Source organism: Typopeltis vanoorti, chromosome 12, assembly GCF_054136105.1.
Source record: "Typopeltis vanoorti isolate ZY-2024b chromosome 12, IOZ_Tvanoo_1.0, whole genome shotgun sequence".
In the NCBI taxonomy this organism is placed as follows: domain Eukaryota; kingdom Metazoa; phylum Arthropoda; class Arachnida; order Uropygi; family Thelyphonidae; genus Typopeltis; species Typopeltis vanoorti.
The window spans coordinates 6,270,871-6,287,635 of record NC_143560.1 but is presented as its reverse complement, the minus strand read 5'-3'; the positions used below and the strand labels follow the sequence as shown (position 1 = coordinate 6,287,635).

Below are 16,765 nucleotides of genomic sequence, written 5' to 3'. Positions count from 1 at the left end.
GATTTGATCTGACGATTAGAAATTATTATATATACTAGGGGTCTCTGCCCATGGTGCCTATGGCACCCCCCCCCATGTTCTGGACTGGTAGGCCGGTTCTCCTTGAATTCTGATGACTCGAATTTTTGAAACTCGAAATAGGGTTTACCCCCCCATACCCAACCCCCCAAGTTCCGGACTGGTAGGCCGATTCAATGTGAATCGGCCTACCCCCCCCCCCAGCAACTATCGTGGCATCTCTCTGCTCAGCCTGTCTAGGAAAGTGTATGCTAGGTGCTTGGAAAGAAGGAGCAGGAGCATAGTTGAGTCAAAGCTCCAGGAAGAACAATGTGGCTTTCGTCCTGGTACAAGCACAACAGACCAAATATTCACTTAGAGGCAAGTCTTTGAGAAATCTTGGGAATATGCCAAGAATGTCTACACATGTTTTGTAGACTTGGAGAAGGAAAGGACCGGGTTGCTTGGGATAAGCTTTGGCAAATAGTACAGGAGTATGGAGTGGATGGCCAACTATTAGCTGCCATCAAGTCCCTGTATGAATGCCCAGAGTTTTATGTCAGGGTAAACAGCACAAAGTCTGAACCTTTCACAGTTCCGTTGGCCTCCACCAAAGGTGTGTTCTGTCACCCTTCCTCTTCATAATATTTATGGACTGGATTGATAGGCGCAACCGAGGCAGTGAGTGTGTCAGAACTGAAAGATGTGGCATTGGAAGTCTGCCTTTTGCAGATGACCTAGTTCTGCTTAGCTCTTCCACAGATGACCTCCAGCAGACCCTGGATAGGTTTGTAGCTCTTTGTGCAGAAGCCAGAATGAAGATCAGTGTGGCCAAAAACTGAAGAAACATTTGTGGTCTCAAGACAACCATCTAAGTGCACTCTACATGTGAGTGGAGTCCCACTGAAGCAGGTGGAGAAGTAAATACCTTGGGTCCATATTCATGAATGATGGAAAGTGGGACGTAGAGCTAGATACTCGAATTGGCTCAGCAAGCACAATATTGTGGGAGCTTGGCCGTTCGGTAGTATTGAAGCAGGAGTTAAGCCAGAAGGCAAAGCTGGCTGTCTTCAATAAAGTCTATGTCCCCATCCTCACCTATGGTCGTGAGAGTTGGGTAATGACCGAAAGAATGCAGACACGAATCAAAGCAGCTGAAATGAGGTTCCTTCGAGGGGGTTGTGGGGCTAACAAGACTCGACAGAGTCAGAAGTTCTGCAATTCGGGAAACCCTCAATACTCAACCGCTGCTTCTCCGTGTTGAGAGATCACAGTTACATTGGTACGGGCACCTGGTCAGAATGCCACAAGAGAGGCTCCCTCAGCAGGCCCTCTTTGCCAAGCCAGAGGATGGGAGGCCATGTGGAAGGCCAAGGACTCGCTGGATAGATTATATCCAAAACCTTGGATGGACACGTTTGGGAATCCCACCAGAACACCTGAGCATGGTGGCAGAGGATCGTGACCATTGGAAGTTCCTCCTGCAGTTGCTGTCCCCACAACCCAATTAGGAAAGGTAGGCTTTGAAGATGTATGTATGTATGTATGTAGGTTTTACCAGTTCAGAAATAGTTGTTTAAATTCTAACCAAATAAAAATATATGCATAAAATTTTTCTGTTCAACCATCTAATGCCACATCCATCCATCTATTTATTGGATATCAAGAGACGCTGTACGGTCACTCAGATGCTTGGTGATGTGCCACAACAGTCCTTGCCAGGTGGTACTGTTGTATGCTTTTCTGGAGGCTTCAAATCTCTGAAGATCAGTCACTCCAGACACACCATTCATTCATCGCATTGAGTCTACCTCTTCCTATTTTTCTAGGAACTTGACCTTTAAGAAGTCCTCCTTCCATCCTTTCAATGTGTCCAAAGTATTTCAAATTTTTTTTTTCTGTCAATATCCTTAAGGAGTCTTAAAGTTCTGCCAATTCTTTCTAGCCCATCCATTTGTCTGCCTTTCAGTATACAATATATTCATCTATAACACCACATTTCAAATGCAGCTATCCTTTTCCTATCAGACTTCTTTAGGCTCCAAGTCTTGCATCCACAAGTTGCTGTTGGAAAAATAGCTGCATTTACAATCCTCAAGTTTGTTCCTATGCAGATAGATCTATCCTTTCAGATTTTAGACATGTCTCTGACTGTTGCTTCTTCAGCCATTTCGACTCTTCTACTGATGTTTTCCAATGCCATTGATAGGCTTTTAAACAAAGAAATCCGACATTAATATATATTAGTCTAGATGTTTAAAATCCTTGAATTCGTTGTGTATGTTTTGTATTGAATATAAATACAATAAATATTATAATAATATATGTCTATATTACGATTTTTTTCTGGGGGGGGGGTGAAATATTTTAATTTTTCCAAAGGGGACCCTGACATCCAGAAGTTTGGGAAGCAGTGCTCTAGATCATCAGTTCCCACCCAGTGGTACGTGCTGGGCCATTCGGGGGTACACGAAAAATAATCAGTAATGGCAGAAAAACATGTAAAGTGAACAAAATGCAAAACCATTAGTTATGGAAAATAAATGTTAAGTTTAAAAACAGGTACTTTAAAAACAAGGGGTACAATTTATAGAAATGGGTTTAAAAGGGGTACACCAGTGGAAAAAGGTTGGGAACCACTGCTCTAGATGATTAATAACAACTCAACGTGCAACAGAAAGAAGAATGTGCAATATAAATAAAACAGTCCATGTAAGACACAGAAATCAGGAAGAAGTCTGGACTCAAAGATGTAATAAAAGCAATCTACAACAGCAAAAGTAGATGGGCAGAACATCTCACCAGAATGAGAGACAACAGGTGGACAGTAACAAATTGGTATCCGAAATATACCAAAAGGACACCTGGATGACTGGCCTTAAGGTGGAAAGATCCAATGATCAAGAAAGTTGGAAGAAAATGGAGAAGAAAGGCTAAAGACAGGAATAGCTGGACTCATTGCGACCTGCAGTCATTGAGAAATCCTGACTGAAATCACAGTTCCATCTAGATGTTTAAAACCCTTGAAATCAGAAAGGAAATGGGGAAATCACAGCGCAAAACCAAAAATACTTTTTTTCATTTCTAAAACCACAGTAACATTGAATATGCAAATATTTGGGACATTACTTGTTTAATATAGCTGAAAGAAAGGAAATGAAAGATCCCTTTCATATAAAAATATAATAATACACTGTAATCTGGTTTCAGTGTTCAATCAAAACTGGTCCACTTAATAAACTTCATGCTCTGAATGATGTGTGTTAAAATAGACCAGTTACGATGAAACTTAAGTTTGGCTGTAACGCTACCTGTTACTGGTATGACATAACAACAAGGAAAATGAAGTTGGTGAAGAAATTACTGAGAGTTTGGAAAACAGTGGTAGTATGAGGGGAAACAACCCACCACACTTGATCCACCAGCATCACTTAAGACTGGAAGAGAGTCCACAATTTTATATTTGTGTATTACACATACAAAAGTTAATTATACTAATAAAGGGTTATGATGCTAGGCAGTTATATCTCCATGGTGACATCAAATAGCACATCAACATAGTACAGGTAACTCATTATATGTACAGGATTACATTCTCAAGAATCACTGTATATCAACATATATCAAAAATGCAAGGCTTATAGCATGAGATAATAGAGTTTATGTTCCCAAATGAGCAGTGGTGTAGCTAGAGCTTTTGTTGCCCTGGGCAGTTCCTGAGTTTACCACCCCTCTCAATACACACCAAAAATACTACAAAAAGTCAAAACGACATATAGGAAAATAAATTAAAACACTATGTTTATTTTTGAAGTAAAACTTTCATTTCAACATTCTAAAATGTTATTTTTCTTGCTTTTCTGTTAGCAAAATTGTCGATGACATTGGCGAAGTCTATTTCATAGTAATGTAGGTAATTCTTAATCAATTGTATTTAGAAAAACTGCTCTCACAACTAGCAACACTTACAGCAATTGAGGAAAATTTGCAGTAGTATTACAATATTTGGAAATGAGTTCTCGAGACTGTATTTCAGAATTAACTGCAAAAGTTCAAAAAGGTTCAAAGTGTCACTCGAGGTAGACCGCCCCTCCACCATCTCCTAGCTACGCCTCTGCAAATGAGTGAGATTCCAATCGTTCGAGATTAATATAACTGAAAATACACTGATTTTTATATTTTATATATATTAAGAGATAGAGTAGTAAATAAAATATTCCAGAAGATGAAGGCTCATAGGATGTCAAATGTTGCTTATTCAAGAATCTATCAATGGAAACCTGACTTGCTTGTAGATATCCTTGAAGCATTTAAGAACATTTTTAATCTCCCATTTCACTTTAGAACTCCACAGAATTATGTTCTTTGAAGAAGCCAAGACTGTCCATCAACTTAAAAGCATGAGCCATGACCTTGTTGTGAGAGTTTTTCATAGGCTCAACCTCCACAGGACTGGAGGATTCTGATACCTTACCTATGCTTTTCCATTGTCATATCCCCATTGCTCAGTTCGTTCTGGTGCAATTCAAGCCATCTTCCATGTTTTCTTCAATGATCTCCTCAAATCCAATCTGATGAGCCATGTTGCCAATGGTTTTATTTGTGATGATAACATCATCCTCCAACATTTACAGGCTCAGGCCAGAGTTTCTTCCACATACTGTTCATACAATGAGGAGTGATTTCAGGCATCACAAACGATATCAACTGCCATCAGAATTCTTTGATGTTAAGCTTCTGATATGCATCACATTCTTTGATAAGCCTGGAGATTTGTCACAGATAACAGACTTAAAAGTTGCGATGACATCTTGATGCACGAGTTGGAGGAGTGATGTTGTGCCTGAGTGGGAAAAACAACATCTGAATATTTTCACTGAAATCGGAAACATTTTCCAGAATAACAAGGCTTTTGAAGGTAATCGTCTCATTTCCACAACAGGCATTCAATTTTTCAAGCAACTATGAAGATTATTCACTGAAATTCTGTAATGTTATCCAGCCAATCTTATTAGGTCTCCAAACAACATACATTCTTGCCTTTATGCATCCCTTCAGTGCCCACAGGTTTTCTGAGTGATACACCATAAGAGATCTTATTTTGTAGTCCCCAAAAGCCATTTTCTAGGTTAAATACTTGCTTCAGTGTGTAACCTCCTGCTACCTTTGCTCTGAAGAGATGAAGAAATTCTTCAGCAGAACATGGCCTGCAGCTACAGCCTCGTCAGTCATGTTGAGATTGTGGAACACATAGCAACTCTTACAGCAATCGAACCACCCATGACTTACAAAAAGGTCTCAGTTGCTTTTCATCTTTCATTCAAATCTTCATACAAATTCTTTGCCTTCTCTTGCATGACCACTTCAGACCCTGCATTCTGATGCTTAATTCATATAGCCAGCATATATTTCATTTTCTCAATTGCATTAAGACTGAGATTTTGTAACTTTGGTCATGGTGAAATTCATGGATGATGAAGCTCTCTTACAAATTGTATGAGCATTATCAAGAATGGTTCTCACTGCAGAATCACTTAGTCTGATGACTTTTGAATGTCAATGCTGTGTTCACCTCTATCAAACTGATTCAGAACTTCCAACTTCACCTCTAAAAAATGGGATTTCCTAGACCTTTTCTTCACTTGATCTTTATTCACATTCTTCTTTTCACTCTTAGTTGCTTTTTTCTCTTGTCAGACATCTTGCTCAAAGAGTTCCAACATTATTTAGAGATAAACATCTATAAATGATGTTGGCAGAGCACAGCAGATGGAGATAGGAAATAAGACGCATCCATGCATGCAAAGAAACTTCCATGATCTTGAAAGGAAACAGCAATAGCCATTATGTATCAAAATAAATACAAAAATGCAGATAAAAAAAAAACATGTATAATGAGAATTACCTGCATATGTAACTCTCCATATATCCAAGATACTAGCATATCACAGACTATAACAATGAACACATTTTTGTTTGGGATCTTTATATATATGCCACATGCAATACATAACATATACAAAATAACTTACCAATTCGAGCCAAGGAATTATACAATCACTATGAAAATGGTGTTGACACATAAGCATTTTTACTAGTTCACCTAATCTGAAGTCTTCCATACATACTGTACATTGTAGTGCAATATCTAAGATAAAATCAAGAAAAACACATAAGACATTGGTAATGAACGAACTGAAAATATATTAATATTAAGAGAGGCCTCCAGGGAGTCAGGAACTCATCAAGGGAGGCCACACTATTCGCATCAGCAGAATTCATTCATGCAACATGTATATACAACATCCAACAGCAATCCATTCCAATCATGTACTACTCTATGAGAGATAAATCTCTCATAGAGTAGTACATGATTGGAATGATCATAGAGTCCTAATCCTGTTCTTGGTAGCATTCATTCTCAACTTCCGTGGATGCCCTCGCACCCTTTCCCCATCCTCCATAAAATGAAAATTTTCATCTGATTATGCAGATGAAAATTTTCATCTGCATAATCTCTTTTTTCCATTTGCTAGTGTCAGCAGCCTACAAATTCTCAATCTGTCTTTATGATCTGTATTCCACAATCCTGATAGCATTTTTGACACTGTTCTTTGCACTATTAGAATCACCATGGAAATCAGGAGACCAGGCCTGTGCATAATAGTCCAAGTGTGGTCTTATCAAGGCCCTGTAGAGAGGCAAAACATTTCTTTATCTTTACATGTCAAAGTTTGTTTCAGCATTGCCGTTATTCTCCGAGTTGTATGTACAACTTTTGCTACATGACCCTTGAACTTCAACTTCTTGCCTACTAAAACTCCAAGATCCCTAGACTCATCAGTTTCTTCAAGCATAATCTCACCAATATAACAGGTAACCAAAACGTTTGTGCAGTTTTTCATAATTATTATTATTGCATAACACCTCCAGGGAGTCCAAAGACTCATCGAGGGAGGGCACCTATTCTACTACTCTCCGTCTCCCCCAACTGCAACTACATTCATTATCTACACCAATGTCATCTACCACCACCACTACTAGTATTTTCACACACAATCACAAACATCCATGCTCATGACGGGATTCAAACCTGGAGCCTTTTGGATGGAGAGCAGATATGCTAACTACTAGGCCAACCAGGCTGGTTTGATAAAAATTAAACAATTGCAGAAATTTTCATAAGATGTTTTATTCATTAAAATGAGCACCTTCACAACCTACAACTCTTTTCCAATGAGATACAAATTTTTAAATTCTGCTTTTATAAAACATTTTGTCTTTAGAAATAAATCTAGCAATCTCTGCTTTAATCTTTTTAATTGTGGAACAGTTTCTTTCACAAGTAATTGTCTAGTGCCAAAAAAAAAGGTGATAATCACCAGGATAAATGTCAGGAGAATATGGAGGATGAGGAAGCATCTCCCATCCTAAAGCACAAATCTTCTCGCAGTTAAGTTTTGCAGTATGAGGTTTGGCATTGTCCTGTAAGAATAGCACTTGCTTACGATTAACTAGTCCTAGCTGTTTCTGAAGATGTGTTCTGTACATATTCAAGTGGCATCGAGTAGATCTCGACCATATTTGTGTGGCCTGCAGCAAGAAACTGATAGTGGACATTACCGACTCCAGTTCATAACACACAAAGCTGGGGATGAAGCGGTGCATTTAAAGTATGCAGTACTGGATCGTTTGGTGACAACCAATGATAAGTTTGCTTCCTGCTGGAGTACAAGATCCACTTTTCCTCACAAGTGAACAAGTAATCCAAAAATGGCTCACTTTTATAACGTGAAAAAAGTGAAGAACAAATTGATAGCCTTTGAAGTTTACTGTCATCTGATAATGCATGTGGGACCCATTTGATTAGCGTCCATGATTTTCTCAGTTGATGCAAGTGTAAACGAACTGCTTCACCACTCATGTTAAACAATTGTGAAAGTTCTTGACATGTTAATCTTGAATTATAATTAAAATTATAATAACAAAATTAACTCACTTAAAATATTATTTATTAGTATAATTTTCGCCCGAGTATCACAGGCATCTTCAGTACGTGTATAAAGCTAATTAAACAATAACTGACAATTCCAAAAGGTGCCACCTAAGTAGCTAATGTAAGATAACTAAAAAGGGTCAATAAATTTCCTTACTTATTAAAAAAAAAAAAAAAGGAAATATATATATATATATATATATATATACACAATTAAAAAAAAGTTAGGAAAGATTAGTTGATTTAGAAAGTACTATCTATCATAAAGGGGATATACATAAACCATCGGATCTGTTTAAGTTAGGAGAGTGAAGTAAAGTTTCATATGTTTCTTTATAAAGCCGTTCCATGAGGTAATGACTTTTGTGAAGGACTCTTGTCTTGTTCCAATGAACTCTATGTCTAGTGTTGATGGCATGTTCTGCAAGTCCAGACTGTTCAGGTTCAAGGTATTGACTAGACTGGTGTTCTTCTAGCCAAATAAAGGCAGATCTTCCTGTTTGTCCGAAATAAGATAATCCACAAGAGCAAAGAATCTGGTAGATACCTGGATAACTGAGATGTGGAAGCTTGCCCTTTGGAGAAGTGAGAAAGGTGCATATTTTTCTGACTGGTCGAAAGGCAACAAAAATATTAAGTGGTTTTAAAACTTTTGCTATGCGTTCACTAATGCCTTGCACATAGGGGATAGGAATACACATTATTTCTTCTGTATTTGAAGAGGAAGACATATCAAAACTACTCAAAGCTCTTTTGATTAAGGAATTCTTATAACCATTAGATAAAAAAGAGGAAATAATGTATTGCAATTCTTTCTGTAATAGATCGTCTGAAGAACAAAAGGAGTGGGCCCAATGAACCAGTATTTTAATAGTTCCTGCCTTTTGACTGGGATGGTAATGATATTCAGCATGGATATAATGGCCTGTATGAGTCTTCTTTCTATAGACTGAGAATTGAAATCAAAAATCTCTTTAATTCTTTGCCAACCAGATGGTTGGCGAAGAATTAAAAGATCAAAAAAGGCTAAGTGATTATTTAATTCTACTTCTAGGGTGAACTGGATCCTTGGATGAAGTGTATTTAATTTCAAGAAAAACCATTGTAGTTCATCAGAAGAGCCATTCCAGATAGCAAAAATGTCATCTACATATCTGGACCAATGAATAGGTCTGGGAGAAATGTTGTCAAAGTGCTCCACAAAGAAGTTGGCGATAGCAGGAGAAAGAGGATTGCCCATTGGTGTTCCTTCGATTTGTTGATATAACTTGTTTTTAAAGGAAAAATAACCAGAATGTATTACAAAATCAAATATTTTTACAATGTCTGAAGGAAATTCTTGTTGCAGTAATTCAATGCTCTCAGATAAAGGAACATTAGTAAATAATGAAACATCTAAACCTATGCAATATACAACTGGTCTCAATGGAATACCTGGTTTATGAACTTTTGGAAGACCATATAATTTAGGTGGACAACCGAAGAAGGTTTTAAGTTTTTTTCTTTTGATCTTCATCCCATGTAGATACATTATCTATAAGAGAATTCATCATCATCATCAAATTCCTGCCATGTACCCTCAAGGGGTGTACAGGATATGATAGTACTACATGAAAAAAAAAAATTACATCATTATTAATTTCCAATCTACAATTTTCCTCCAAATCAGCCTGTTACTTGTCATCACTCCAACATTATCAGATCTTATATTTCTATCGTCTAAGGCACTTTGTACCGTATCAATCCACCTATATCTTGGTCTTCCTCTGGGTCGTTTTGCTGCCAACCTGGCAGAGAACACTTGTTTTGCCAATCTTTCCTCGCCCATTCTGTTTAAGTGACCATACCACCTGAGATTAGCTCTGCTAACGCATTCCTGGATGCTGACAATGCCAAGTTCTTTCCTAATATCCTCGTTTTTAATATGATACTGCCATTGATGCCATCTGTTCACACCTATAATCTTTCTCAGGACTCTCATATCTGTGGTCTCTAGTCTTTGGTCAAGTGTTTTACTTCTGACCCAGCTCTCGGATCCATAAGTTAAAACTGGATTGAACACTGTCTTGTATAGAGCTAATTTAGTGTTCCGACTAATTTCTCTCTTATTCCATATGAATTTATTCAATTGACTTCCCACCATACCAGCTTTGCTGATTCTGTTGTCTATTTCTATATTTAATTTACCATCTTCACTAAAAATCGTGCCTAAATAGCTGAAATGTTTTACTTGTTCCACAGGTTCTCCATTCACAACACAGTAGACATTTTCAATGATTCTGCCTATTTTCATTGTCTTTGTCTTTTTATTGCTGACCTTCATACCATATCTATTACAACAGCTGTTCAATTTAGTCAGAGAATCTTGCAGACTTGTAGCGGATTTATTTAGAAGTATAACATCATCTGCATAAAGCAAAGAGCTGACATTAACATCTCCAATTTTGATATCATGTTTAATACCACTTTCCTTCATAATGTGATCCATATAGATAATGAATAACAGAGGGGATAATGTACATCCTTGTCTCACACCAGATTTAACATTAAACCATCTTCCTGTACTTCCTTCAATTCTAACTGCTGACTTACAACTCAAATAAAGACTACGTATTGCTTGATATAATGCCCCATTGACACCATATAACTGCAGCGTATTGAATAGCTTCTCTCTTGGCACCTTGTCATATGCCTTTTCCAGATCGACAAAACTTAAATACAGATCTTTGTTATATTCCCATGCTTTCTCGACTATTTGTCGTAAAGTGAAGATCTGATCCTGACAGCCTCTATTTGGCCTGAATCCAGCTTGTTCTTCACCAAGCTTTTCTTCCACAATTCTTCTCAACCATTTCTCAAGTATACTTGCATAGATCTTGCCAGGAACACTCAGTAGGGAAATACCTCTAATTCTCACATTCAGTTTTATTTACCTTTTTATATATGAGTACTATGAGAGCTCTACTCCAATCATCGGGAATTCGTCCCTCTGTCCAGGCTTTCTGAACTATGCAGTGCAGTCACTGTAAGACTCTTATACCACCATACTTCAGCATTTCTGGTCGAATATCATCTACTCCTGCTGCCTTTCCACATTTCAAGCCTTTGATGGCTTTTTCTACTTCAAGTATGGATATGTATTCCTGACTGCATGCCTGGTCAATGTCTTTTACCACTGTGCTGACATCACTGCTTGTTTCATTTAGCAGTTTTTCAAAGTAATTACTCCATACTTCAAGGATATCTTTTTCTCCCGTTTTCATGTCACCTTTATCATCTCTAATTCCTTTTATAGCACTCTTTCCTCCATTCTTAAGCTTCTTCAACAACCTCCAGAATATTTTGCCACCTTCTTGATATTTATTTTCTATATTCTTGCCAAAGTCCTCCCATGACTTTTGTTTAGCTAGTTTTACACAGTGTTTAGCATTCTAATTTAGTTCCGACTAATTTCTCTCTTATTCCATATGAATTTATTCAATTGACTTCCCACCACTATAAGAGAATTAAGTCTTTTCAATTGACTCCCGGTAGGATCCGATGTGAAGGGTCTGTAAGTTGAATAGTCGCGGAGTAATAGAGACATTTTTCGTTCATATTCTTTTCTATCTTGAATAACTACAGCCTTCCCTTTGTCAGCATGAATATAATGATATTCAGCTTTCATAATAATTAAATTATTATTATTCTTCAGAGATTTCAGTGAATTCAAGTTAAATTCAGAATACGACAGAGAGATAGATAGGACGAGGAGGCTTGGCATTAAAAAGAATTTTTGCATTAATTCAAAACGCGTCCTGTTGGCTGCTTTTTGGGATAAGGATCGAATACCTCTGTTTATGTTATGAAAAAAATTAATCAGGGGTACCTTATTCAGAGCAATGGCGAAATTATGTCCTTTTGATAAAACAAAACGTTCACTGTCTGCTAGTGGATGGCCGGAAACATTCATAACTACTCTATCTGTATCACTAACATTAGTAATGGATCTAGGGAGGATCACCAGTGATTCACACTTACACTTTAACTTATCATGAGAAGCGTTAAAAAACTTCAGGTATGAAATCAAAGATATACGCAAAATAGTGTTAAAAGTTTCATCGACTAATACAGATTCTAGAGCGTTCTTGATATCAACAATTTCTCTATTTAAGAGGGCGAGAGATTTTTTGGCTTCATGCAGCTGATAATTTAAAAGTGACATGCTAGCCTTTAAATAGATCTGATGAGCTCTTTGTGACCTGAAAAAAAAACTTCTTTTATTTTACAGCAGGTAGGAATAACCTGGCAATTCGGGATTTAGCCGACCAAATTGTATTCCAATTGGTTAAACCAAAATACAAAATGATGGTACAACATGACAAAATTTCATGCTGGCTGGGGCATTGCCCGGTTAAACAAGAACCCCTCCCCCGTTGTTTTCACCAGGGAACCAGGGCGAACAGCAAAAAGTCAGCTACTGGAACAAATCTGAAAACACACCCTAAATCAACATCACCAGAGTTAAAGATCGGTACTATCAACACAAGAAGCCTGAATGGCAAAGAAATAGAGCTAGCGGAGGAATTAGATAAGTACCAGATCGACATAATAGGGATGACTGAAACAAAAAGGACAAAAACTGGTGAGATCTTTCTGAGCAATAAATACAAAATGTTTGTTTATGTGTATAGTGACCATGAATTAATTCAGTTAATGCTTTGAAGATTTATTTTAATGAGTGCCGATTATTGTTAAAAGTGTTTACGGTTATAAAAAGTGTTTGTGTATAAGTTGATGAAGATAGAAGATTATCGGTAAGATTATTCCAACCTTTAATATTCCTATACAGAGAAGTGCGTGAGTTTCATCCTAGAATTTCCTTATGTTAACAGTAACTATTGAGGAAGTTAGCTAAAGTGTATATTTAAAAGTGTTTGTTTGTGAAGATGTATTACTGCAATTTTTATTGTATTTGAAACTTAAGAGACTGTAAGATATTTATGCAATCAGTTACTGAGGAACTTTGTGACTTTGAGTTTTACCAAGCAGTTAATTGAATTTTGTGAGAGCTATAATGTTTATAATATCTTACTTAGTGATTTGAACTTAAGTGTAATTTGTGATTATAAAATTAAATGTTTGTTTTTGTTAATCTAAAGTTGTATTTTGCCTGAATCTCTTTTACTGCATCATTCATAAAATATTCGAACCAAAGCGGGAGTGATAAATAAGTTAAATATAACTCGGCCAGTATATATAATATTAACACCTAAAAGGAGAGATAGTTGTGAGTTGGTTTATCTTCAATTCTTGAACTAATTCAGATATAAAGTGGCGCAGTCTTTAAATATAAATTTTCTTTATATTTGAATTAGAAATCAACTAGCAACCTTCTATTTTGTTTAAGAACATCATAGTAAATAACATGTAGGATCCAAGGTATAGATTAAGAACAAGTAGGATCCAACAGTATTAAACATGATATCAAAATTGGAGATGTTAATGTCAGCTCTTTGCTTTATGCAGACGATGTTATACTTCTAAATAAATCCGCTACAAATTTTCAAGATTCTCTGACTAAATTGAATAACTGTTGTATTAGATATAGTATGAAGGTCAGCAATAAAAAGACAAAGACAATGAAAAAAGGCAAAATCATTGAAAATGTCAACTGTGTTGTGAATGGAAAACCTGTGGAACAAGTAAAACATTTCAGCTACCTAGGCATGATTTTTAGTGAAGATGGTAAATTAAATATGGAAATAGACAACAGAATCAACAAAGCTGGTATGGTAGGAAGTCAATTGAATAAATTCATATGGAATAAGAGAGAAATTAGTCAGAACACTAAATTAGCTGTATACAAGACAGTGTTCAAACCAGTTTTAACTTATGAATCTGAGAGCTGGGCCAGAAGTAAAACACTTGAAAAAACAAAGACTAGAGATCGCAGATATGAGTCCTGAGAAAGATTAGAGGCATGAACAGATGGCATCAATGGCAATATCATATTAGAAACAAGAATATTAGGAAAGAACTTGACATTGTCAGCATCCAGGAATGCGTTAGCAGAGCTAATCTCAGGTGGTATGGTCACTTAAACAGAATGAGCAAGGAAAGATTAGCAAAACCAGTGTTCTCTGCCAAGTTGGCAGGAAAACGATCTAGAGGAAGACCAAGATAGAGGTGGATTGACACTGTACAAAGTACCTTAGACAATAGAAATATAAGATCTGGTAATGTTGGAGTCTTGACAAGTAACAGACTGATTTGGAGGAAAATTGTAGATAGGAAGTTAGTAATGATGTAAAATTTTCATGTAGTACTATCATATCCTGTATACCCCTTGAGGGTACTTGCTAGGAATTTGATGATGATGATGGAGGAATAACCTGAACCATCTTATAACGGTTTAGGAATATTATTCTGTTAATGCCTTTAGCTTTCTTTACCAATACTTTACCGTATCTAGCACATTGTTTGGAAGTAGATTCTCCGTAAAGTCTCGAAATATGTTTCAGTAAGGAAATACCGTGATAGACACAATAATTAAAATTATAATAACAGAATTAACTCACGTGAAATATTATTTAGTAGTATAATTTTTGCCCGAGTATCACAGGCATCTTCAGTACGTGTATAAAGCTAATTAAACAATAACTGACAATTCCAAAAGGCGCCACCTAAGTAGCTAATGTAAGATAACTAAAAAAGGTCAATAAATTTCGGAAGCAAGTGATCAGCTGTGCATTTCCCACTGCATAGCGACCGCATTCACTGATCTGACCCCCTGTGACTTCTGGGGATTTCTCAGGCAGGGTTTATCTGAATAATCCTGATAACTTGCCAGCACTGAAAGAAAAACAGCATTATATGTGTCCAGACTAGCTGTTGAACACACTGTGCAAAGGATGCAATTTGGGATATATTGAGAAGGGCAGCACACTGAACAGTACAGCCTGTTGTTAAACTGTGAATGAAATTATTTTGTATGTTTTTATTCTTCATTCACATTTAACATAATCTGCCGTATCCTAAGCAAGACATGTTTATATATTATTTGTTAGTCTCTTGCTTAAGATTTATTATTTGTGTATTTTGCTTGAATTTTATCATTGTTATTTAATTATATAATTTTTAGGTATGTCGTGATGATGGAAGGACTCTGTAGTAAATGCCATTTATTTTATTACTTTATTCCTTCAGTAATATTGTAGGATATTCTACGTATGTAACTATGTGCCTTATGAGAACAGTAATTTATATTTTTTTTATTATATTTGTAAATGAAAGTGAAGGAAAAATTAAGTAACTAATATTTTTTATTATTATATTTCATTACTGAGTGTAAAGGTATAATCTTATGTAATGCTTATGTTTACGTTTTGTTTAGATCGTTGCCATGGAGACAGAAATAAAATAGAACGCACGAGCTTAGGGCGCGAGCTGCGGTAATTGGAAGCAAGGAATTAATATGAGTTGGACGAGAGAACAAGTTTAGGTGGGAAGAAGGAAAGTATATGAATAGAAGGTGAAAGTAAACAAGGACACTGAAGGACAGGACATTCAGGAGCAGGAGCATTCAGTACAATACGGAAAGACGAGGAAAAAACTTATAAGCAGCTAAGAGTAAAGTTAGCGGTGGCAGTAATAGGAATTTAGTGCCGTAATAGGATTAACAAAAGACCGGAAGATTAATAGGCAATTCAGAATAATTCTACTAAGTTCCAGAATTACTACGTATTCCTATATCGCTTTTTAAGGATGGTGCAAAGCTCAACTTGTTATACAGTAGTAAACATGGAATAATTATTCTGCCTTATAGAAAGTCCATCAAGATTTGTGCAGCGCGATAAATAATAATTCAGTTATCTCTGTGAAGAATTCTTTTGAATAGTGTTGCATCGGAGTAATAAGTGAATATAATTTTGAAATGTGCTCACATTGAATCTGATGTGCTAAGGATTAATCCTGGTAAGAACAGTCCTATTTAATTTTATTTCAGTGTGAAGATTTAAGTGATAGCTCCGTCTCGAATATCCTAACATTTACTGTGGCCTTTTGCTGAGTTTAGCCGAAGTTAGAAACTTGAAAATAATTCTCCTTGAAGTAATAACTGCCGCCATTAATAATTTAATAAGTGCTTGCTGACTAAGTGTAAAGTTATAGAGCGCAACTGAGTGGTACCAGTAAAATTTATTTACTTAGAAATTCTGAAGTATTGAACAGTGTGAACAATTTTTGTTATTAGGAGAACTGTGAATTTAGTATCAGAAGATTTGATGGTTGATTCTATGCGAATGTTTTGACCTGAAGAACTAAGTTATTTGTATTATCTTATTTTCGGAGTTATAATTTATGTACTTGTCATATAACCTTGTATTAAATGTTTCGTTTTATTGATTTCAATATTGTGTGTGCCTGATTCTTTTTCATTGCACTGTTCATAAAAAGTTCGGATCTTGCAGGAGCCTTAAGTGAAAAATATTAAATTCGGCCTATATGATTAATGAGACTGCTAAATTAATTGAAGATTGATTCTACTATATTACATAAGCTAATCTAAATATAGGGTGGCGCAGGTATAAATATAAATTTCCCTATATTTTGTTTAGTAATCAACCAGCAATTAATTGATTTTTTAAGAACAACTTCACAACAAGATGGCGGATTCAAAAACTAGGATGTATGATCAACACTGTGAATGCATAATGTAAGTGAATAAAAATGTGTTATTTATGTTTGAGTTACTTTTCTCCTTCTTAAAAATTACATCTACTTTTGGTACAT

At 36.2% G+C, this 16,765-nt stretch overlaps 1 protein-coding gene across 1 annotated transcript in view; it reads right to left on the bottom strand.

Moving 5' to 3' along the window:
* The window catches only part of LOC150100559 (E3 ubiquitin-protein ligase RNF115-like), a 157,614-nt gene that overhangs the window by 22,537 nt on the left and 118,312 nt on the right, over positions 1 to 16,765 (bottom strand). The window contains exon 9 of the mRNA XM_090401734.1: positions 6,030 to 6,145. Within this exon, the coding sequence (XP_090257860.1) occupies positions 6,030 to 6,145 (116 nt within the window). The remainder of the gene's footprint in view (positions 1 to 6,029; positions 6,146 to 16,765) is intronic.